Source organism: Crotalus tigris, unplaced genomic scaffold, assembly GCF_016545835.1.
Source record: "Crotalus tigris isolate CLP2741 ecotype Arizona unplaced genomic scaffold, ASM1654583v1 scf7180000024398.1132909, whole genome shotgun sequence".
NCBI classification, from domain to species: domain Eukaryota; kingdom Metazoa; phylum Chordata; class Lepidosauria; order Squamata; family Viperidae; genus Crotalus; species Crotalus tigris.
Window position 1 is genome coordinate 352,055 of NW_024100566.1, and position 25,578 is coordinate 377,632.

The 25,578-nt window shown below is 44.9% G+C and overlaps 1 protein-coding gene across 3 annotated transcripts in view; it reads left to right on the plus strand.

The window, feature by feature from the left end:
• MAP4K5 (mitogen-activated protein kinase kinase kinase kinase 5) overlaps positions 1 to 25,578 on the plus strand; it is a 125,345-nt gene that overhangs the window by 1,564 nt on the left and 98,203 nt on the right. For 2 of the 3 annotated variants that reach the window (XM_039329460.1, XM_039329458.1), the window contains exon 2: positions 3,905 to 4,172. In XM_039329460.1, coding sequence (XP_039185394.1) covers positions 4,065 to 4,172 — 108 coding nt within the window. In that variant the 5' untranslated portion in view covers positions 3,905 to 4,064. Of the gene's footprint in view, positions 1 to 548; positions 592 to 3,904; positions 4,173 to 25,578 lie in introns of all 3 variants that reach the window. The other variant, XM_039329459.1, reaches the window with a different exon arrangement.

Below are 25,578 nucleotides of genomic sequence, written 5' to 3' on the forward strand. Positions count from 1 at the left end.
ATAAAATACAGTAACATTTTAAGGAGATTCATGCTAAATCAATTAACTCTGGAACGACAGGAAAGTATTTGTTGCAGACTTGGTAACAGAGGCTGGATAATAGATCCTGTTATAAACAAACTGATACTGGACATCCGTGCTGTTCCATGAAAAGCTGGATGCTGCAGTATACATGAATGCGCTAAGCAAAAACAAGGTTGCTTACATTAGCTTATTGTGCTCAATTCAGCCCCGGATACTGTGTAACTTTTATTTGATAGATTCCTGAACAGCAATTTCACTTACCTCAGCATATGGCAAATAGTTAACCAAGAAGAAAGGACTAAAATTTAATGGTGCATATTATAGGGATGGCTTTTAGGAGATTGTTTGGTGAATTGTCATCTTGCCAATTCTTTTGTTTCTGGAAACTGTTAGCTATTGGACTCTGTGGGTATCGGGCTTAGACATCTGACTTTGTAAGCTTTCCTTCTGTTTGTATGTTGAAGTTATAGATAGCTTGACTACTGTTATTTCTTTTCCTTTGCACACTTCCTCCTTATATTCAGGTTCCCTGACAGGATTAAAGATACTTATGCCCCAGATATCCAGGTAGGATTGTAACTTATGTTTGCATGTCACAATTGAAATCCTTCCCAGCTGAAGCTTTTTGAAACCTCATGTTTAGTATTGCTTGAATAGATAGTCATTTAAGTATATGATTTAAATGTGGAATTGTTAATGATGATATCCAGTTCTACAAAAAATTAATTGGAAAATAACTACAGAGAGTTGGTGAGAAAAAACAGCCTTGGGGTATTTCCAAAGGAGAAACACAGTATTAATGTTGCTTTTGAGGAGTGGAATTCCTTAAAGTTTTGTATGCAACTGTTACTGTTTTTATCTAGAATGCATAGATTAGAATATCAGCTTCCACCTTTCCATTAGGAAAGGTATCCTAATGTTGGTGGGTATCAGTAATGGAGATAACATCCATTGAGGCTGAAGACTTTGCATCTTTTGGAAATATTCTTAGAATCAGAATAGAGCTGGAAGGGATCTTGGAGGTCTTCTAGTCCAGCCCCCTACTCAAGCAGGAGACCCTATATCATTTCAGACAAGTGGCTTTCCAATCTTTTCTTAAAAACCTCCAGTGATGAAGCATCCACAACGTCTGAAGGCAAGCAGTTCCGCTGGTTATTTGTCCTCACTGTTAGAAAGCTTCTCCTTAATTCCAGGTTGCTTCTCTCCTTGGTTATTCTAATACAAAGTGCTATAATGCTGGGGCTAGGAAATGTTAAAATTAGTGTGAATGGATACAAGAAATAGATAGCTCTAAAACAGTGCCCCCTGCCACCTTTTGGGCACCAGGGACCAGTTCTGTGGACTGGAGGGGGCGTCTTTTCATATGCTGCCTGCATCCCATGGATGGGTCTTCACTTGTTTGTGTGGCCTGGTTTCTGGGATGCTACGACCTAGTGCTGGTCCATGGACTAGGAGTTGGGGACCTCTGCTCTAAAACACTGTGAAAGCCCCTTACCTTATAGTTAAATTTTACTTCTATATTAGGGACAAATGCCAGCCAAGTACCTGCTTTCTCTTACTCTGAGCTACACATGGTAGTTGGTTGGGGATATCATTTGACATATAGTGATTAAGAGTTAAGATGTATCTCCCCCCCCCTGCAAAAACTTTTTTCTTTTCTCGGAACTGTTAAAAATACTATAATATTGTGCCTAAGTCACAAATTACAAAGGATCCTGTTTCAACTTTAATAAAGTGCAGAATTTAGATTATGTGGTGCAGACAACAATGATCTTTATGGCACATTTTTTCCTTTGGAGCCACAAAAAATAGAGGGCAATTATGGGGTTCCATTATTAGCTTTTTTCCTATGCTATTAATATAGAGATTGAGAGATACATTTGTAAGAGAGGATCAGCAGGAATTCATATCATTTGTTCTCTGTGGGCAATTTAATACTATGTAAATACCTAAAAGCTGTTTTTTTTTCTTGCTGACACTCTGAAGCTTATATTTTCATCAGACTCATTAAAGAACTATGCATTTCCCGATTCATATTTGAGTGGCATGTATAATTGTTTGCCTATTCAAACGATATTAAAAATAAGATTTCAAAAATGTATCCGTTGCTGCATTCTGATGAGAATACATATTAGGGCTCCAGAATGGCACTGGCACAGCTGGGACCAATATTGCTGATGGGTTTTGGAAAGAGAAATCGGCAAGCCAGGATTATATTCCTCTTCCTCTTAACCACCAGTTGTCCCTGCACAGATCCCTTCTGTCTGTGCCCTGTCTCTTGGCAAATGTTGGGATGGAAACATTTATTTGGATAAGTAATACCCAATTTATTTTATTTTTATTTATTTATTTAAAAAATTACTATAGCTGCCCATCTTATACCAAATTCTGGGTAGCTCCCCTTCAAGAATTAAAACAGCATCAATAGTAAAATAAATAAAAAACATATTAAAACTATAAAAACTATAAACATTCAAAACCAACAAACAAAAAAACAACAACACCTGCCACTAAGTTAAGCTTCCAACATGCAGTTGCCTCATCCTGTACCAGGGCTTGGGGGGGAAAGCCAAGTTTTTAGTGCATTTTGGAAGCCAAGGAAGATAGAGACCTGCCAGACTTGCTTATTACTGTGAGATGACTAAGAATAAAAAGGGAGTTCAACAAACTCAGAACTTATTTTAGCTTTGCTCTCAGTATCAGTCCTGATTCCTACAATTTAAGGCAATAATGCCAGAATTATAGAGTTTGAAAGGTAAATATTAACATTCAGCTGATAAAGCTAGATTGCTGAGATTGTTCTTTCTGACCTGATGGAAGTGCAGCTACGCTGTGATGAACATAGAACATATAATCATAGGGCTGGAAGGGTCCTTGGAGTCTTCTAGTCCAGTGGTTCTCAACCTTTTTAATGCTGCGACCCCGGTCGTAAGTCGAGGACTACTCAACCGGTCGTAAGTCGAGGACTACTCAACTGGTGCAGCACCGTTTGCAGAATGGGACTTTTGGCGGGCTCAGCAGGGCAGAGACAGCTGGACAATTCCTATTGGCTTTTGAAAGCCAATAGAATTAGACTCTATTCAAGAGAGTCTATTCTATTGGCTTTCAAAAGCCAATAGAATAAAAGGAAGTAGCACAGCTAAGGAAAAGGGGGAAAAAATGGTGGACTGCTTTGTTTGGCGACCCCCGTGAAATGGTCGTTCGACCCACAGGTTGAGAACCACTGTTCTAGTCCAACCTCCTGCTCAAAGCAGGAAACCATATACCATCCTGGTAAATTTTTGAAAACCTCCAGTGATGGAGCCTCCACAACTCCAGAAGGCTAGCTATTCTGTTACTTAATTGTTCTCACTGTCAGAAAATTTCTTATTTGTAGGTTGGATTCTCCATAGGCACCATTAGGGCAGGAGGCTTGAAAATAGCAGGCTATGTCCCAGCTTAAGCCTGTTGAACTGAGTAGGCACTGGACAACAGTATCATCTCCATTTCAAGGCCATTGAGCCAGGGCTGTCTGAAGACATTTCCGCAGTCATGTGGCCAGCATGATTCACAGGAAGCTGTTACTATCCCACCAAATTGGTACCTATTTATCTGCTCGCATTTGCATGCTTTCTAACGGCTAGGTTGGCAGGAGCTGGGGCAAGGACGGGAGCTCAACCCTGTCACATGGTGCTCGGATCTCAAATCTGGGCTGCCGGCTTTCCAGCTGACAAGCTCAGCATCTTAACTGCTGAGGCGCCATGCCGCCTTCTGTTCATTAACCAGAAGAAGAATTCCATTTGGTTTTCCTTCTTTTGGTCCCAAAGTGCCTTAAGCTATCTCTGCTTTTGTTTAAAATAAAAACCTCATCCAATTTCCTTTTTTCCCCCTTAAATATTAGGCCCAACAAAGAGTGGACCAAAGCCATGTGTTCCTGCCAGCAGACAACTCCACTAGGATTTTAAGGACACCATTTACCTGGTTTCAGTGCTCAAGGCAGAGGCAACTGTGCGTCATTCCTGTTCCCCCCTGTGGGAAAGGGGAGAGTGTATTAGCAGATTATGGATCCTCTGACTCGCCCAAGTGGAGACATTATGCGGCGGAATCCACAGCAAGACTACGAGCTCATCCAGAGAGTAGGGAGTGGCACCTATGGAGATGTCTATAAGGTAAGGCCAGAAAATACTTCTTTGCCAGCTAAGGGAGCAATTTTGAATTCCTGCCCCTTCCTTTTCTGAAAATAGCTTAAACTGCTTCATGGAACTTGCAAGATGATACACCATTGGTTGTTAGATGGATTTGCATGGATTGCATCCAGCCTTAATTAGATCAGTGCTGTTTAGTATAGTATAGTTTGCGAACTAGCCATTGTTGTATGGAAGCCAAACTCATCCATGTTCATTTACAAAACTTACAGCATCCCTGAACCTGGAAGAATGCACACAGTGTACACTTTTCTCATTAAAAACAAATTATCTCTCATCATAGCAACATGATTGACTGACTTTATATTTGCCTTCTGTTACTAGCCTCTGTCCTTTGTGAATTCATTTAGACTTTTGATTTGATTATGTACGATACTGCACTGCTTTATATTAAATGCATTTAAAGTATTTAAAAACAATTATTTCATGACCTGAGGGAAAATGGATTTTTGAAGTGCCCAATTTTGAGTATCATAAAGAAGCAACAGTGGGAGAGAAAAAAAGAATAGGCATCATGCATGAGACAAGTAGTTTCTTTCATTGAGAGTTATATTGGAGTAGTTCATGCCGGATTTTGCTCCATGCAGATTAGTGGGAAACCCAATTCTGATTTTTCACTTGATCTAATTATTAGCCTTTAGTCTATAAGTTGTATTGCAGATATATTTAGCTGGACTTGCATAAACAAATATACACTGTGTGTATTTCATCTAGGAAATAAAAAAATCTTAGATATGTTGTTGTCTGAATGTCAAGATCGTGGACTTCAACCATGGCCGGCTCAGGAATTCTGGGAGTTGAAGTCCACGAGTCATAAAAGAGCCAAGGTTGCCTACCCCTGGCCTAGATTATCCGTGATATAATGCAGTCTTGCTAGCACTAGATATGAATTTAGAGAACTTCAGACAATTTATGATTGGTAAAGAGTATTTCAGAAGCAGCAAAAGAAACCCCTCTTAAAGAATATATGTACTTTGATTGTGTCCATGTTTATATTAGTACATAACTTCAGAATATTGATTAATACTTAAGATTCTTTTAATTGGCAATCTTATTAGTTTGCTTGTATATTACTTCCATTGATATCCAGCTGAGCTGTGAAATTGAGTGCAATTCTTGTGTAAAGCTCACAGTAGCTTTCAGTTATAAACTAGAATATCCCACAATACCATATTCTAGTTCCTCTGACATTCCATAGTTTTTTTATTAAATTGTCCTATCAATCAGTCCTGTAGAAACAGTGAAGTGATTCAGCGTTTATAGTTCTGTTTAAATGCCTTTAACTTTAGTTATTCAGTACATATTCTATTCAGTTCTTTTTGGGTTGAATACTTCTTTAGCTACTGTGGAATTCCATGTTCTCAAAAATAAAACTTTTGAATTTTTTTGTCATTAACTCCTGTTTATAATTAATTCATCTTTCAGTTCTGAAAGCATGCAGCAGATTGCCATATTAAAATTATATAACATTTAGTCAAAGTCTTTCTAATCTGCTTTTAGAGGCATTTTCCCCAATATGTGGTTTATAATAAAATTTATTTAAAAATAAAACTTAGTATTAAAAATATTAAACACTAGAAAAATTAAAACTGCCTTCAATACTAAAAATAATAATTCCACTTGGAACTCTGACAGACACTGATTATGTGCCATCAAATTGGTGTTGATTCTTAATGATCACATAGATAGGATATTCTGAGGAGAATTTTAAAGAATAAATGGATTTGCCCTTCAGGATTTTATTCAAAGCTGACAGTGTTGGGGTATCCATAGGTAAGGCATTCATCCCCTGGTGAATCCAGGAGGTGATGCATTCTACAAATGCCCTCAGATGAGGAAAAGAAAGAAGGATCTGGCCATAAAAAATAGGTAGATTAATACAAGTGAAACTACCTGGCCCCAACGGTTTAAAACTTTAAAATAAGGAATCAGCACTTTGAACTGGGCTTGAAAATAACATGTAACATAGTAGTTGCGTTTCTGAACAACTTGCCCTTCCCAGTGCTCCATCTTTAAAGGATGCCCTAAGTACCACATTACAGAGCTTAATTTGGATGTCAGTACTCCATAAAATAGGAGAGCATGTTTTAAACATTCTAGAAAGAGTAATTGGTGAAATGAGGATGTGGCTAGTGAAATGACAATTCAGAACTTCCTCAGTGGAAAAATGAGCAGGACCTTTGTCTGAATCTTAAAAGATGTACAAGTCATTTCTGAATATATGTTGCACTGTGACTATGCTATTACATTAGCATTGGAAGTGAAAGAACACACAGATATACAATATGTAGTATTGTATATGAATGATAATGTGGGAATGAGATTTCGGTGTTTGATGTAACCTGCTTCACAATGGCAAGTAGCTCAGAGTATCACAATCTTTTAATTTTATTTAGATAAGTGGTGGTGTAATTGTGATTTTTATCGCAAACAGCTGTGCCTTTACTATTTCACATTTGCCCTGGACACTTTTTAAACTGTCTGGTATTTGCTATTATTGTTTTATTAGGATTTATTTATTTATTTGATTTATATTGTGCAAATATATACCGTGTAGTCAGAATTGCAAATAATGTAAGTATCATATGCTGATTTTTTAAACGAAAATCTTCCCTATTAATTAATTCAACCATTGAACAACAGATATCAATTGCAAATCATATTCTATTTGTCTCAAATGAATTGAAGTTAATTGCTTTTTTAAAATTGTGCAACTAAAGATTCATGCCTCTCATTATTCTAAGTCTGAGTTGTCATAGAGGTGATTTGAGTTTAAATCAGCGTTCCTATAATTTATATGTATAAAGAAGGGTTTTTAAAATATGGTTTTCATCCAAATAATGTTTGGCATGTAATCCCATTTTATGCCTCTGGTGAACTTTAGCATAATAAATGCAATACTCACAGAAACACAGAGACTTCGTATTATCTGTATTCCTGAGCCTCTTCAAGTGGGTGAGGGTTTATATGTTTGTCCCTAAAAGGAACATAGCATTTTTATGGTCTGATTAAAAAGTATATTAGCCCTAAATTAATAATTTTCTTTAGGAAGCAGAATCAGCTAAGGATAGATGTACATTATCCCTAAATTAATTTTCAGGAAGCAAAATCGGATAAAGACAGATGTAGAATTTGTGACATATTTGAATGTTCATAAGCAAATATTTGCTGCTTCTGATTATTTGTGTAGGTTCTAGATATTAATCCTGTGCAATTATAATAATATTGTAAAGACTACACGCAGTTCATAATACAAATGAAAAACCGCTGCCTTAGACTGACTCAAGATACTGAGGCCCTTGGCTGGGTTCTCATGTACATTGCAAAACAATCCAGGAAGTCTTTTGAAGAGTGGAATTTAAAAAGGCTAAAATAAACAAAAGCAGATAAGGCTGTCTGTTTTTTTGTTTGTTTGTTTTGTTTTTTGTTGCTGCCATCAGCTAATGAGAATGGAGTGATAGCTGAAGATCATGGAGGCCTTTGCTTGAATCTCCTCTTTGCTCTGAATTTGTCTGGTGGCCTTGAAACCAGGTGCTGCTGATGTGCTGCAGTGTTTCTCTTGCTATATCTGCAATATGGATATATGGGTAGTCCTTGTTTAGTGATGATATTCGGAACCAACAATTCCATGGCTAAGTGATATTGTAAAGCATGTGACCATGCTGATTTATCATGGCAGTTGCGGCAATTGCTGTTGCTAACTTTGAATCCTGTGTGATGTCACATGATTGCTGACCTCCTGCTGGCTTCCCAATTGCCTTTGCAAAAGCTGGCAATGAAGGTTGCAAATAGTGATCACATGACCGCAGGATATTGCAATCATTGTAATTATCAACTGATTGCGAAGCACCCAAATTGTGATCATATGAGCATGGGGATGCTATGACAGCTGCACTGCACAGTCTGGTCATCATCTCATTATTTAGTACCATCATAATTTTGGATGATTGTTAAACCAGTGGTCATTGAATGAGGACTACCTGTAATAGCTGTGATCTGCTTTATAATGCTAATACAAGCTTGCCTGAAAATACTCAAAAATGTCAGCATAATGTACAGTACAGAGTATATATTTTTCTGATAGATCTGTTAATCAAAGACCTTACATCATGTGTAGATATTATTTGAGGATGGTGTGATTATGGGCTAAAGAGATCACAATTCCTTCCTCCACGCAGAAATCATAATAGTCTATTCATGCACAGTGTTTCTAAAGAATCAGGCTGAGGTTTTGGAAGTTAATATAAGTTGGTTTGTCCTGCTGTCTCCTTGCATGAAGATTTGAAAGGAACTACAGTCTCTCTTAATGAGAAAGTCTTCCAGATGCTTTTTATGAATAGATTTAACCACATGCATATTTTGGAGGAGTTGTCCCAACATTCTTTTTAATCCACTGAGTATTGAACTGGAAGGAATGAAAGGTGACCTGGGTCTAATTTAGAAATTGGCTTCTATTCAAGCGCTGCAGACGAAAAAAAGAAGAAACATATTCATTTTTAGTTGTCTAAAACTTGCACGTCTATCAAACCTATCAAGATGTCGTTGGTGTTGCCTGTGAAGTTTTGTAAGAGACCATGCAGGAATGTAGAGATTTTGCAACACTTTTGCTATATTAATTTAATGTATTCATGTTTTTTTTAAATGGAGATTCAGCAATTCAGAGCACCCAGCCTGTTGAGGCAAAGGATAAAATTGTGAAGGGAGCAGTTGTCATGGAAATGTCACCTAACTCTTTGGTCTTCTTGTGTGACTTAGAAGTAGACTCTTCTCCAGTACAGGAGATGGAGAATCCACCAATGGGTTTTCTCTGTCTGCCTGCTCTTGAGACCAAGTAGCCAAACTTGACACGCCCCCTCTTGCTAGAAGATCCAGTCTTGACTTGGTCTCAAGCTCTTGAAGACGTGTCAGGGTTGGCTGTCTCAACAGATTAGCAGGTAGAGACCCATTTGTGAATTCTCCCTCATTTAATAATATCCCTCAACAATTTTGATAAATCACCACAACCTGGGAATCCTTCCCTACTGTCCCTCTGCAGCACTGGGCTAAGTGCTGCCTCAGATCGGAAGATTTGAACTGTGAGGGGTGGGGGGGGGGAGAGGCAACTGCAACTTACTCGTTCCGTTTTACCCACGACTCTGGGGAAAAATATTTCGTGAGTAGCTCACAGAGCTACCTTAAGACCGGTAGGTTGCCTCCCGTCTTCGGACCTGAGGAGCAGCGTTCAGCGCTCCCATGTTGATTTTTACATTTTCACTCCCCAGGCCTCCGGAGCCATTTGGGAAGCCGTGGGCGCCATTTTGGTTACCGTTTAAGGCAGTGGTTCTCAACCTTTCTAATGCCGCGACCCCATAATACAGTTTTCATATTGTGGTGACCCGCAACCACTTATACATCACCGGGTGCCAGGGGCGTGGCCAAAGAAAAGGGGAAAAAAATGGCAGACAGCCTTGTTTGGCGACCCCCGTGAAATGGTCGTTCGACCCCAAATGGGGTCCCGACCCACAGGTTGAGAACCACTGATTTAAGGCAACAAAGTTTTAAAAAACTCTGATTCCACAGCTCTGGTTCTCCTGCCAATCGGAGGCTATTTTCGGGCCTATCCCCCGGCACAGCGCCTAGCGCTGCTGCCACGGCCACCTCAGCATTGGGGAACCTTTCCTTTGTGGGTTTCAGCCGTTTTTTCGATGGCAGAATGAGTAGCGGCTGCCATTTTGTTGCCGCCAAAGGCAACAAAGAGTTAAACGGTCTTTTTCTGGGCCCTAGTCTCTTCATCCTTGCTCCTGTGGCTCAATAACCTTTTTCCTTTGGGACATAAGCCCCTGCTTAGGCCACACAGCCCTAGAGATACTAATTGCCTCTCCAACTCTGACGGCTGCCATTTTGAATACCATGTGGTTGCTTCTTTAGGCCTCATCAAGCCAGGGCCTTGTAGTTACATAGGCCTAGGCTGCATTTGAGGGGCATTTGTTCTATATTATTTGCTACCATACAGATTGCTCAACCACCTTTTGATCCTTATCCTTTCCTTGCCAGGCCTTTCCTTAGGCCCTCTGTGCCCTTCATTGGGCTGTCTAGTGCACCTTGACTGGCCACCTAAGGCCTCCAGGCGGAGCCCATAGCGGGTCCCCAACCGTGCCTTTGGCATCAGCCTCAATTGCCGTGACCAAAGCCCAGATAGATTTGATTTTCTGGTCAGGTGGTCAGGGGAGCAGTCCTCATTACTTGCTTCAATTTCGCTTCCGCCAACCGCTTGCCTGCCAGAGCTCCACCTCAGTTTCCCTGAGACAGCTCAACTCAGGATGGAGGGCTCCATGGTGCCTCAACCCATGAGCACTGCCTCCCCGTCCTCCAGTTACGGCCGACACAAAATCTCCAGACAGGAGGCAGCGGGCAAGCTCAAAACGAAGGCTAAGGCCAGTCTCAAGAAGCCTTCCAAGTTGGCGGAGAAGCAAGCCAGCCGTAGGCACCAGGCTCTGGAATAGGAGTTCTCCAGAGCACAGAGACAGGTAGGATTAGAGACGGATCAATTGGCAGCCCCTGAATTTGACCTTCCTTTAGGTCCTTCAACATCGGCTCAGGGTGTGTGGTCCCTGACAGAAACCCCCACCACACATTGTCCCCCTTCTGTACTAGTTCAGCACACAGCAACCAGTCTACTGACTCTCCCCTTGGGTTCAGTTCCTGAGGCCACATTCATACCAATGGCCGCAGGACTCAGGGGACCAGACCTTGGAGACATTTCCTCCGACGGCCGCCTTGAGGCCCTGCTATCCAAGGTTGTGGACCGCGCTCTAGCAGAACGGTCCTTCCATCCACCCGGGCAGGAGGCTTCCACATTAGCTATGCCACCTTATGTCCCTCCTACGGGGATCCCTATATTTCAGGAACCCACATCTCCTGCACACTCCTCAATTAGCGGATACTGATCTCCACAAGATGAGGATCAGCCAGACTTCAATCTTTCAGAGGAGGAGGAAGTTCCCCCTGAACCCTCGCAACGGGAGGTCTATTCAATCCAGCTCTGTTTTTCCCTTGGTTCGCAAGGCCACATCAATGGCAAACATAGGGTCCGATCAGTTCCCTCAGTCACAGGCCACATCGGATTCCAGCCCAAATCCAATATTCTTTAAAATGGTGGCAGCCCAGCACCACATTCCCTGTCCTTCTATATTTCTTAAAGGGATCAAAAAGCAATGGGTCGCCCCTTCCTCATTTCCTTCTGTAGGCGGGACAGATAAAAAGATTTTTAGTACCTCTACAGACCTAACTGAGGCCCTGGAGGTCCCCAAGGCAGACGAGGCCTGGACCCCTCTGGTGTCCCAGACTGCGGTCGCTGGGGACATGTCTGAGGCACTTAAAGCAAACAACAGGAAATGGGACCAAACTTTCCAAAAGACCCATCAATCAGAGGCATGGGTAATTAAAATGGCCACTTGCACGTCCTTCTTTGTCTGAACCACCCTCTTATGGCTTTGTCACCTTCAGGCAAGAGTCCCTTCTGAGGACATTCGGACCCACCAGGACTTAAGCAAAATGGTGGCAGCAACTGAGTACGCTGCGGACGCGACACTTCAGTCGGCCAACTTTGCTTCCAGCTCTCTAGCCTCCAACATTACAGCCAGACAAATACTATGGCTGAAACACTGGCAGGCCGACGCCAAGGCCAGATGGTGTCTCGCAACTGCCCCCTATCTGGGCAACAATCTCTTTGGGGAGGCCCTGACTCCGTACCTTGTGGAAAACAAGGACAAGCGGAAGGTCATGGCTTATCTTAATAAACGGTCCAACAAACGTGCCACTCCCTATTTCCACAGGTAGTCCTTTCGGCCAGCAGCAGGTTCGGCAGCCACCCAGCCCTCCCATTCATATACACTCAGGCAGGACAGGCCATATGACCGTCCGTATGACAGATCGGGCTTTCGACCCAGGCAGCAGAACCAATCCAAGAGGCCTTTTTGAGGGGCAGGATGCCCCTACAGGAGGTCCAAGTGACTCTTACACCGCACTTCCCATAGGGGGAAGACTTGCCCACTTCTTCCATCAGTGGGAACTCACATCCACGGACGCCTGGGTCTTACAAACAATCCAGTTTGGCCTGTCCCTGGAGTTTTTGGCCAGTCCCCCGGGTCGCTTCATCACTTGTTCCACTTCTCAGGATCCAATCAAAAAGGGACTTATGCAGGAGGCCATTCAACATCTAGAGATTCAGGCCATAGAACCGGTACCGCCGGACCAAAGGGGAATGGGATTCTACTCCATCCTCTTCGTGGTCCCCAAGACCTCGGGGGGTGGGGAATGGAGGGCAATTCTAGACCTCAAGAGTCTGAACTATTTCATCACATACAAAAAGTTCAAAATGCAATCACTCCAGTCCATCCTGGGAGGTATCAGAAAAGGAGACTTCCTGGCGTCAATAGACCTCACGGAAGCGTATCTCCACATCCCCATCCATCCAGATCACTGACGGTTCCTCAGGTTCTGTTACAGGAGCCGTCACTTCCAGTACAGAGCACTCCCATTCGGCCTCTCCTTGGCACCCAGGGTGTTCACCAAGATCCTAGCTATGCTAGCAGCCCACTTACGGAAGGTACCGGTACGTGTCCAATTTTATCTGGACAACATCTTGGTCCAAGTGTCGTCCTTCCAGGTAGCCCAGTCGGACCTGGAACAAACTATTCAGGTCCTGCAACAGCATGGGTTCTCGATGAACTTCCAAAAAAGCCAGACGGTTCCCTCATCCAGGCTTCTGCACCTGGGAGCCATCATAGACACCACAAACTGCATGGTCTATCTCTCCCAGGAGTGGTTGGTCAGCATCAGGGACCTGGTTTGCCGGGTGTACAAGGACCGCACCGTTCCACTGGTCTTACTCTCCCAGCTTCTGGGAAAGATGGTCTCCTGCATAGCCATAGTCCCCTGGGCCAGACTCCACTTGCGGGATCTCCAATGGTTCCTCCTACCATTCCAACGATTGAATGCCAGAGCATCCAACTGGCAGGTGAGGCTCCTGGTCCACACCCTCAGGTCTCTACGCTGGTGGTTCTCACCATCACGACGGATGCCAGCTTATTCGGTTGGGGAGCCCATCTACAGTCTCAGTTTGCGCAGGGCTGTTGATCCCACGCAGACTTGAGACACAACATCAATTGGCTGGAACTCAGGGCCATTCACTTAGCTCTTCGTCAGTTCCGACACTGGATCAGGGGCCATCATGTATTGGTCCTCACGGACAACATGGTGTCCAAGGCCCACTTGAACCGGCAGGGGGGCACCAGGTCCAAGTCCCTTATGTCCGAGGCCTGGTTGCTAGGATCCCGGGCAGAATCCAACCTGGCCTCTCTCAGGGCCGAACACATCTTGGGGGTCAAGAACCAGCAGGCAGACTTTCTGAGTCGCTCTACGATAGACCCCTCAGAATAGGGACTACACCCGGATCTTTTTTCCAAGATATCCCACAGGTTCAGCCTTCCGGTCCTCGACCTGTTTGCATCGGCAAGCAATGCCCAACTCCCCAGGTACTTCTCTTGTTATTACCTTCTGGGGGCGGAGGGGGACAGACGCCCTGCGGACTCCGTGGCCACAAGGTCTACTTTATGCCTTCCCTCCCTTTCCACTCATTCCGGCGACCATCTGCAAACTGCTCCAGGAGCAGGTGGAAGTGATCCTTGTGGCCCCATACTGGCCACAGAGGCCCTAGTTTGCTGACCTAATGAATCTCTCCCAATCTCCTCCGTGGAAGATTCCCCCGCATCGCGTGTCCTTGCACCAGAGGGTCCTTCAGCACCCGGACCCTCAGTGGTTACAGTTAGCCGCCTGGCGCTTGAGTGCAGCATCATGAGTTATTCTCACCACGGGCAATCACCATGATTCAGGCCTCTCGTAGGCTGGCGACCAATCGCATTTATGATTCCACATGGAATTTTTTTTGCTATTGGTGCAGAATGCGGCAACTGGATATCTACAAATTAACTATTCCTCAGATCGTAGACTACCTTCTTGATGGTCTGGACAGAGGCCTGGCCCCTGCGACCATTTGTAGGCAGGTGGCAGTCCTTTTGACGTTGCTCACTTGCGCATACTCAGTTCCTCTAGCTCACCATGCTAGGATACGCGCCTTCATCAAGGGTCATGCAACACTAGGCCTCCCGTGGTACACAGGTATCCTTCTTGGGAACTGCCTCGTGTGCTTTACACACTCATGAAACCGCCCTTTGAGCCCATCGCTAATATTCCATTGTGGGCCTTATCTCTTAAGATCGCATTCTTAATCACCATCACATCAGCCAGGCGCATCTCCAAGCTGGCTGCTCTCTCGGTAGGGAATTATCTTTGCATCTTCCACCGGGACCGGGTTGTCCTTCGGTTGGATCCCACCTTCGTGTCTAAGATCAACTCACTTTTTCATCGGGCACAGGAAGTCATCTTACTTAACTTTTGTCCTGATACTTCCCATGACTTGGAGTGGCAGTGGCACACGCTGGACGTCTGCAGGGCCCTGCAGCGTTACATCAAGCGCTCGGAACCCTTACGCAGATCTGAGGTTCTCTTTATTTCCTTCTGTCCGGCTTCCCTAGGACAGAAGGTGTCCACTGCCACTAAAGGCAGGTGGATCAGGACCTGTATCGCAGAGGCGTACCAATCTTCCTCCCTGCCAGCTACAAGTCATATCACAGCCCATTCCACTCACAGCACTGTGACATCTGCGGCATGGGCCAGCCAGGCGTCCATCAAGCAGATTTGCAGGGCTGCGACATGGTCTTTGCCCTCCCCTTTTATACGTCATTATAGGATTGACCGCTTCGCTTCAGCAGATGCCTCTTTTGGTCGGAGGGTCCTCCAACAGGTGGTCTCCAGGGACGTAGATCTGGCATCAGTTTCCCACCCATCGGGACAGTGAGGCTTTGGTATGTCCCATTGTGGATTCTGGAGAAGGGGCGTTGTCTTACCTGAATGCCTTTTCTCAGTATGGAGATGGAGAATCCACACCCGCCCTTAAGGTCAGTTAAGCTGGAATTAGGGGTTTGAGAGCCAACACCTCGTCTAGCATCAGTCACTTTGGCCCTCGTCAAGACTGGATCTCCTAGCAAGAGGGGGCATGTCAAGTTTGGCTACTTGGTCTCAAGAGCAGGCAGACAGAGAAAACCCATTGGTGGATTCTCCATCTCCGTACTGAGAAAAGGCGTTCAGGTAAGACAACGCCCCTTCTCTTCTGAACCTTCTCTCTCAACATGGAAATGTGGATTAGAGTCTCAGAAGGGGCAAGGTAGTCCTGTTCCCTTTCCCATCTTTTACTTCTCACATGAATGGCTAAATGTCTTTCTAAAGTCTGTGTTAATATCCTATATCTGTTTTCGTTTCTGGCCATGTTCCTGGGATATCCCCAGAAAAGGAGGAAAGACAGAGAGTCACTGAAGCAGTTGCAGAGTTGAGGGGAAGAAGGAATGTGGTGGGTGAGGAGAGCAAGTGGGCAGTTGATGTTTATGCAATGTTCCACTTCTAGCATTTTTAATTTTCTGGTATCACTTTTTTTATACTGCAGATGTGGTGATCCTTGCTATGTTAAAAGGATAGAATTATCTAGTACAAAGTAAAACTTTTTTTTTTTTGTTCCATTGATTTGGCTCTGATTCTTGGACACTGTACAAATCCTTGAGTTTTCTTGGTAAGGTTTTTTTCAGAAGTGTTTTGCCATTGTTGTTTTCTGAGAGAGAGCGACTGACCCAAGGTTACCCAGCTGGTGTTGCACCCAAGGAAGGACTAGAATTCACAGTCTCCCAGTTCTAATCTGAGGTCTTAACAATTGTCACTTTCATCTCTGTCCTTTTAGTTGGGTTAAGGAGAAAGAACTGCAAATCCATCCAGCTACTTTTCCCTGAGACAACCTGAAGCTTAGGCGCTGGTAGGAATAATGGAACAAAAGTTCCCTTCAGTGGGGAACCATAGCCGCAGAGCTTTAACAATACTCTTCTCCCCCTCACATTAAAAAACCCTCCCCAGCTTTGTAGCAGTTTCAGTTATACTGTATACTGAGCCAGAATAATTCAGTCTTCATTACCACTAGAAACACAAAGCTCCAGGGCTATTTTCAGATTAGTGCAGAATCTTCATGTGGAAGAGCCATCCATAGGATGATTCCTAAGGAAGGGTCTTGTGTGCATGCCTGAGAAAGATCCCTGAACTATGCATTACTTGTTTATATTTTTATTACATCCTGTCACTTTGTTTTCACTTTGTTGACTATTTCCAGCACTGTGGTATCCTCTTTGAGCTGGCCAAAGCTCTAAATAGTTCTCCAACTGTAATTGCAGTATGTGTAAGTGTGTCTTGTGTCTGTATGTATACACAAATATGTGTGGGGGGGGGATATAAATAAATAAAATATTTTGAGAACCAACTTTTCCCATGTCCTAATCATCTCCATGGCAGAATTTCTGTTTTTCAAAGTTTTTCAACACATTAATTAAATTATCCACCATAACCCCAGGATGTCTTGCCTGTCCGTTTTCAGTTCAGAGCTCATCAATTTCTATATGAAATTAGGACATTTCGTTGTAGTGTATATCACTTTAATGAACTTGAACAGCATTGCTGTTTTAATACCCAGCTCTTCTTTTAAAAAGTTTAAAATGGCATCCACAGTCTAGCTATAGAATAAAAAGAAATTGGCAGTAGATTTTTTTTTTACTTGGTTTATATATTGAGATGCATTAGGTACCTTTTGTGCACCCAGGATAATAGGGTATGGGATGTGCAGGTACATACCTCTGGAGAGTTCAATTTTGGTAATAGTTTTATTTTGAGTATTTTTAGCTCTTCTTAGAGCATAGTGACCAAATTTTGTTCAATGTAAAACGGTAGATCTTCATTCAATATGGAAATTTAGTACTTCATCATTTGTCTATATGTTCTGCCTTGGGAGAGAATCAATGTGGAGTTGATCAGTTACCCTTGACTTGCTAGATGGCATGAATTTCTCAGAAACTCAATTAGTCATCTATATAACAAACAAATGCTGAAAAAATGAATGTGTTATCCATTGCACAATATTCCTGCTGTTGTGCAAGTTAATAATAATAAAGCTGTCATCTTTTTTCCTCATAGCTTTTTGTGTTTTGTGGGTTTGAAACAGGATTGCTTTAGTCCTAGTCTTGTGATCATGGAACTGACCAACAAGTTTTATATGTGCTTTACCCCACCCCCTTCCCTTTCACTTTTCATCTCTGCCCCAGGCATTTTCCTACCTGGGCCTGGCTAGAGAAAACTGACCTCTATCTAGATAAAATTGTTATGATATACTAAGTTAGTGTCTAGTTCTAGATCTTAGGATTTTACAGAGAAACAAACCTTAATTCCTTATAACACTTTTCATGCTACAGGATAGTGGTTTAAGTAAAGAGATACATGAGTTTGTATGCATTGTAGTGCTGCCCAAGCGTGCGTTGAACTTAAATGGTATTTATATTCATAAGTAAATAGGAAGGTTGCTTGTTGCAATAGACAAGATACTGCTATGGAAACAACCACTTCTCCAGCACTGGAGATGGATAATCCACGCAGTGGGTTGAGACTGTATTCCTGGCCAATCAGATCAGTCAGCCAAAGTTGCCACGCCCTGTCCTGGACCATGATTCTCCAGTCTTGACTGATCTGGCCATGCAGACAGACCTACAACTTTGGCTCCTGGGCAGGTATAGTTCCTTTCCATTGGGGGGGATTTCTTCTAGTAGCTGAAATTGCTTAGTTTAAAAGTTAATTAGAGATAATTTAATTCAATTTAATTGATTACTCAAAATTTCCGGGATAAATTGTAAGACTCAGGAAGTCAGATTCCCTACAGGGGAAACCACCCCCACTTAAAAGGGGGAAATCCCTAACTCCCCTCCCTAACCCAAACCCCAACCACCTTCCAGCAGCCGGCAGCCGCCTTAAACAAACGGGGAGGCTCGGGCAACCCCTCGCGTTTAAGACAAACAAAACAAAAAAGACAGAAAGGCAAGCAATTAGTGAGGGAAGCGGAGGACAAAGGGGATGCATGCTGGGAGGGAGATTGATTAAGGGAAACAGCTGGCGTGCGAAGGAGCAGTCTCTTTCACTCACCAGGCTGCTCAGGATTTTTTAAACGAGGCGCCATTGTCTGCACAGTTGGGAGCACGCGCGGCTCTTTGTTACAACCTCACGTGGCACAGGCAGCCCTTTTAGCACAGGCGCAATAATCTCCTGCTCCTTTTAACACATGCGCAGTAGTCTCCTGGCAGCGGCGGCCATATTTTTGTCCAAACAGGGGATCTAAGGCTCCCTGAGAAAGCTAGGTTCAGCCGCTGGAGTGAATTAATAGGCAGGCAGTACTGGGGTACTAAAGCATCTATTATTCATTCAGAGACATTCAAATCAGACACATAGCTGCTGGTTCCAGGACTTGGTGTCTTCTACCTAAAGTAAATAAGAACCTTTCATAACTAACTGTGTTTAGTTGCCTTTGGCTCCTTCCGGACTTCGGGTCCCCCATTAGTGGCCCGTACGCTTCTGGATTTAGTGGTGGGTTCCAGGCATCCCCAGTCGCGTGCCTGTCCTTACCCACCATAGTCAAGCCGGGTTCCAGGCATTCCCATTAGCGTGCCTGTTCTTATCCGTGCACAGTGACTAACTCTGACAATTTTGCAGAGTCTGCTCCTGAGTTCCAGACGCCCCCAGTAGTGCGCCTGTCCTTACTCAAAGTTGGAGCTCTCCTACTACCTGGGTCCCCCCTATCGCGGCCCGGCGTTAGTGGAGAATGGAGGAAGCAATCATTCCCTCCACTGGAGCCCTGCCTTCATCATCTGGAGCACCCGCTTCAGAGGATTTGAAATCCTCTGCAGCCCCTAGAAAGGCTGCAAGGAAGTCATCAAAGAAGGCTGACAAACAGGCAATCAGAAGACACCAAGCCCTAGAAAAAGAGTTCGACAGAGCCCAGAAAAGGGCCAGAATTGAAAATAGGCAGAATGGGGGAATAGGTCCTGATCTACCGCTGGGTCTCCCTTCATCCCCACGGGCCATTTGGTCATTAGGAAACTCATCACAGTACTAAACAGAGGGTGGGATAGGCGAATTCTCATCGCTCTCCCGATCCCCCTCCCCACGGAGGTTACAGGAAACCCCGAGGACCATGCTAACCACAGCACCTGCAGGGTCGCAGGCAATGGTCACTCCTCCTGCATTGACGGGGGATCTGCTAGCTACCCTAATAGCACAGGCAGTGGACCGTGCATTTGAGGCCAGGGCTCAAACTTCAAAAGCCAAGCCTCTAGGACTTAGAACGAGGCATCGGGAGGAAACGGAGGACCATCAGGACCTCTCCTCCTTCTCAGACTCGTCGGTCTCTGAGGAAGCTTACCTGGACCAGCCAGGTACGTCACAAGGGATTCAAATGTCTGAGGAAGAGGAGGACACCTCACCTCAAGGGCCGTCCTTCAGCGGCCTGTTTAACCCTTCTCTTTTTGTTACCATTCTGCGCAAGGCTAAGGCCACAGCCCATCTGGGGCATGGGACACCAGCGGAGCCTGTCACAGTTGACACGGAGGCTGAACCGACGTTCGCCGAAAAGGTAACCACTCAACACCGCATACCATGCCCGACCATGTTCCTAAACACAATAAGGAAACAGTGGGCAGCGCCAACCTCCCTACCGCTTCCTAGCAATGCGGAGAGGAAGCTATTTAACGTAGCAAGGGAGCTAGAGGGAACATTGGAGGTGCCGGTGGTGGACGAACCCATAGGTCCCCTGATATCGGACACGGCCATATCAGGAGATTTTGCTGAGGCTCTTAAAGCCGAGGACCGAAAGAGTGAGTCCAACTACAGGAGAACGCACCAGGCAATAGCTTGGGCTACCAGGGCGACTACCTCCGCGTCCTTTTTCACCAGAGCCACACTTTGTTGGCTCCGTGAGTTACAGGGCCGGGTTCCCATGGAGGATATATGCACTCACCAGGAACTCAGCAAAATGGTAGCGGCCACGGAATATGCGTCGGATGCGACACTTTTAGCGACCAAGTTTTCAGCCAGGGCAATGGCGGCAAACAACACGAGCAGGCGCATCCTCTGGCTAAAGAACTGGCAGGCGGATACCAAATCCAAGTGGAAATTGGCTTCGGCTCCGTACCAAGGGGCAAAGCTGTTTGGTGAGGCACTAACGCCATACCTGACAGAGAACAAGGACAAGCGCAAGGTCCTTAAACACATGCTTAAAAGGCAGGACAAGAGACCCGGCTCCTGGGGAAGGAAACAATCCTTTCGTACGGAAGCCAGGGTCAACTACTTTCAAAATTCCCAACCCTTCCAAGCTAGACAGGATAGGGAAAGACAGGGGGACAGACAGAATACAAGACATAGGCAAACGCAGGGAAGACGGCCCTTTCGGGGGAACAACCGCCCCTTCCGCCGTACCAGATGACTCCCGCCCAGACCTTCCCATAGGGGGCAGACTAGCAGGGTTTGCTCCCCAGTGGGAAGAGACCACCACGGACGTATGGGTCAGGAACACCATACGTCATGGTCTATCTCTAGAATTTCTCTCAAAGCCCCCGAACCGCTTCCGCCCGTGCCCCTGTCCCACAAACCCAACAAAGAGAAGGCTCATGAACGAGGCCGTTCAGCACCTTCTAAACATACGGGCCGTAGAGCCGGTGCCTATGAACCAGAGAGACCAGGGGTTTTATTCTATCCTCTTCGTGGTCCCAAAACCCTCGGGGGGTTGGAGAGCCGTTTTGGATTTAAAAAGGCTAAATTTCTACATAAAATACCGCAAATTCAAAATGCAGACACTACGCTCCATCCTTGGAAGCGTAAGGAAAGGGGATTTTCTGGCATCGATCGACCTCACGGAGGCATACTTGCATATCCCTATCTCTCTGGCTCACCGCCGCTTTCTACGGTTTGCCTACAGGGGGGCACCATTTTCAATACAGGGCACTTCCATTCGGCCTGTCATCAGCGCCCAGGGTGTTCACCAAGATTCTGGCGGTTCTGTCAGCACACCTAAGAAACGTACCAGTCAGAGTCCAGTGCTACCTGGATGATATTCTAATCCAGTCATCGTCTGCCCAGCAGTCTCGGGCGGACCTAAAGTTAGTGATAAAACTGCTGCAGGACCACGGCTTCTCGGTTAACTTTCCAAAGAGCCATCTAACCCCAACTACGAGAATACTCCATCTGGCAGCGGTCATAGACACAAAGGAGTGCAAGGTGTACCTATCACAGGAACGCCTCAGCAGCATAAAGAAAGCCGTAAAACAGGTAAGCCGCGGTCAGTCAGTGACGCTGGTCTGCCTCTCCCAGCTGCTAGGGAAGATGATATCGACCATAGCAATAGTTCCTTGGGCAAGGCTGCACTCAAGAGAGCTGCAGTGGTTCATGCTCCCGTTTCAGAGACAGCAAATCAGTGCATCCCGGAAGAGGGTAGGCATACCTCTGAGAGTACGACACTCCCTCAGGTGGTGGCTATCTCCAGCTCTCCTCAGGGGGTCCCCCTTCAGGGAACCAGACAGAGTAGTAGTCACAACAGATGCGAGCTTATTCGGCTGGGGAGGCCACTTGGGGACCAAGTGGACACAGGGCCGCTGGTCAGCGGTGGATCTCCGACACAACATAAACTGGCTCGAGCTGCGGGCTATTCACCTAGCGTTAAGGCATTTTCACAGCAGCATAAAAGGCAGGCACGTACTGGTCCTGACGGACAACGTGACAGCCAAGGCCCACATAAACCGTCAGGGGGGCACACACTCTCGCTCGCTCTCGGCCGAGGCCCTCCTACTGGGGGCCTGGGCGGAACAAAATCTGGCCTCCATAAAGGCCGACCACATATCGGGGGAGGCAAACATCCAAGCAGATCTGTTGAGCAGATCAACAATAGATCACTCGGAGTGGCAACTACACCCGAGGATCTTCAGGGAGATCTGTCACCGCTTCGGGCTTCCCCAGGTGGACCTTTTTGCCTCTCCTTCCAATGCCCACCTAACTCGCTTCTTCTCCCGATTCCCATCCAGGGGAGCAGAGCAGACGGACGCGTTACGGAGCCCATGGCCAAGGGGACTCCTGTACGCGTTTCCACCCTTACCTCTCCTTCCGGCGGTAGTACGCAAGATTCTGCGGGAAAGGGCCGAGGTAATCCTTGTGGCCCCTTATTGGCCAAGGAGACCTTGGTTCGCAGACTTGAGGAGTCTCTCCCGCACAAATCCATGGCGGATTCCTCCGGAGAGGATCTCCCTCAAGCAGGGGGAGATCTCCCACCCAGAGCCACAATGGCTACAACTAGCCGTCTGGCTCTTGAACGGTCAATTTTAGCCAAGGGGGCTTGCTCACAGGGTGTAATTAGGGTCATACAGGCATCAAGGCGCCCCTCCACGAACCGTATCTACGAGGCCACGTGGAGAAGCTTCCAATCATGGTGCTCTAAACAGGAATTGTTACTCGAAGGGATCACAATTCCCAAGATCCTAGAATTTTTACTAGATGGCCTAGAGAGGGACCTCTCGCCAAACACACTGCGCAGGCAAATCGCCGCCCTCTCAACTATACTTTCTGCCAGCCCCGGTGAATCCTTGGGCAAGCATCCCTTAATACGATCCTTCCTCAAGGGGGCTGCGAACATCAGACCGCCAACCGTGCACAGGTATCCATCGTGGGAACTACCACGAGTACTACAAGCTCTTACCAGAGCGCCCTTCGAACCACTCAAAACATGTGACATTCGCTACCTGACCCATAAGGTAGCATTCTTAGTAGCTATCACGTCAGCTCGACGGATATCCGAGTTAGCTTCTCTCTCAACGAGGAAGGACCTGTGTCATTTTCACAGGGACAAGGTAGTCCTAAGAATAGACCCTTCATTCATTCCAAAGGTCAACTCCTTTTTTCACAGATCACAGGAAATAGTCCTACCAGACTTCTGTCCAAACCCAGCTCATCCCCTGGAGCAACAATGGCACACCTTGGACGTACGAAGGGCACTAAGACATTACATTTCGCGCACAGCGGAATTCCGACGCTCGGAAGCGCTTTTCATATCCTTCCACCCCGCTACTAGGGGCCGGAAGGTCTCGTCCTCTACCATCGGTAGGTGGATTAGGGCATGCATCACTGGGGCATACCAGGCGGAGTCCTTGCAAGTCCCCAAGAATATCACGGCCCACTCCACAAGGAGTGCTGCCACCTCAGCAGCATGGGCCATGCAGGCTTCTATTGAAGAGGTATGCAGGGCAGCCACTTGGGCCTCGCCCTCTCCATTCATTCGTCATTACAAAATCGATAAGTACTCCTCTGCAGAGGCCTCCTTCGATAGGAGGGTTCTCCAGCAGGTTCTAGACCAAAGTTACACACGGGACCAGTCTATTCCCCAACCCAAGGGACAATAGGCTTTGGTATGTCCCACTGCGTGGATTATCCATCTCCAGTGCTGGAGAAGGGGCGTTGACTTACCTGAACACCTTTTCTCAGCACGGAGATCGATAATCCACATCCACCCTTATAAACTAGGATAATAGGGTATATTTAGTGGAGCCAAAACGTCTTACTGTCAGTCAATGGCTGCGCTCGAGTCAAGACTGGAGAATCATGGTCCAGGACAGGGTGTGGCAACTTTGGCTGACTGATCTGATTGGCCAGGAATACAGTCCCAACCCACTGCGTGGATTATCCATCTCCGTGCTGAGAAAAGGCGTTCAGGTAAGTCAACGCCCCATTTTATCACATATAACACAAACCACTTCAGGTTTCTGCTATGAAGAACTGATTCACTTTATTTTCATATTGCACTAAGCTATGGTTTGCTTATCCACATTTTGTTAAATGAATCACTGTTGGCTAGGTTCATCCATTGCTAAGAAATATACTAAGTTTCATAAACTACAATGGGTTCACACAGCACACTGTGATTTAATGTTTTTTTTTTTTTGACTCTGGGGTAGCATATTAGATTAATTGAATAATTAGATTTTGGAGTAATCTTTTAAAGCTAGCACGTGTGTTAATGAACATACTTGTAAGAGGAATATATCAAATATCCCTTTCTACTTTAAAAAGTCATTCCATAGCAATCAAAGCATATGTTCAAAAGGATTTGGGAAAGATTCTTATTCAAGATAAAATAGCATTAGTCTGTGATATTTGGGACAGCAAATGAAAAGTCTAAATTGAATTGCGCTTTCCTGAAAGTATGTGTAAGTTGCATCCTCTTAAGTATATAGATGGGGATGCAACGGCATTATACTGTACAAACAAAGTCTTAAATCTGTTTTCTATCTTCCTGTGTGAGAGAAAAAGTTAATTCAGTCAAGCACTGTGAATTTTGTATCACTTTGGATATAGCACATTTAAATGGATTTTAGTATATTTGATATACTCACATATGTGTAGTTGGCTATGTCCAGTAATTTTTCTATGCATTAATGGACTTACAGATAAGGGATGTACAGTTATATATGTAGTTTAGGCTCTCTAGTCAGATGTAGGTTTTAGTGAATTCCTATGTAAACAGAAGCTGATACAACTTTTGCGTGGTACAAACTTAAACATATCTTTCTGCAAATTTGAATACATATTCAGTGTTTCTTGAAGTCATAGAAAATTTCAAAATAAAAAAAAATTGAATATGTCCAATTCAGAAATTTGGATATTCTTTCAGTCAATAACTTGCAAATACCTCTTTTAGCAGATATACCAGTGTCCTAATATTTCATATGCCCAACTAAGAGTCATAAGTCCTGGAAAACATTTTAATTGAAGAGGGAAGGATAGATTTTTTAAAGCTGCTCATAAGTAGGTGTTTTCATTCCTATAACTCCAAAACTGGTGGCAGCAACCAGATAATCTTAGAACTTTTTTAAAAAAACTAAGCAATAGTAGATCTAATTCAGTGGTTCTCAACTTGTGGGTCAGGACCCCATTTGAGGTCGAACGACCATTTCACCGGGGTCTCCAAACAACGCACTCTGCCATTTTTTCCCCTTTTCCTTAGCTGTGCTACTCCCTTTTATTCTATTGGCTTTTGAAAGCCAATAGAATAGACTCTCTTGAATAGAGTCTAATTCTATTGGCTTTCAAAAGCCAATAGGAATTGTCCAGGCTGTCTCTGCCCTGCTGAGCCCGCCAAAAGTCCCATTCTGCAAACGGTGCTGCACCACTTGAGTAGTCCTCAACTTACGACCGGTTGAGTAGTCCTCAACTTACAACTGGTTGAGGGTCACGCCATTAAAAAGGTTGCGAATCACTGATCTAATTGTATTTGGATAAAAATCACTAGTAAGTCTCAAGACTCTAGGTTAGTTTGTAAAATCAGAAAAACAACCTAGAAGAAGAAAATACCAAGAAAAATATTTGTCCGTGTAGTCACCAGAAG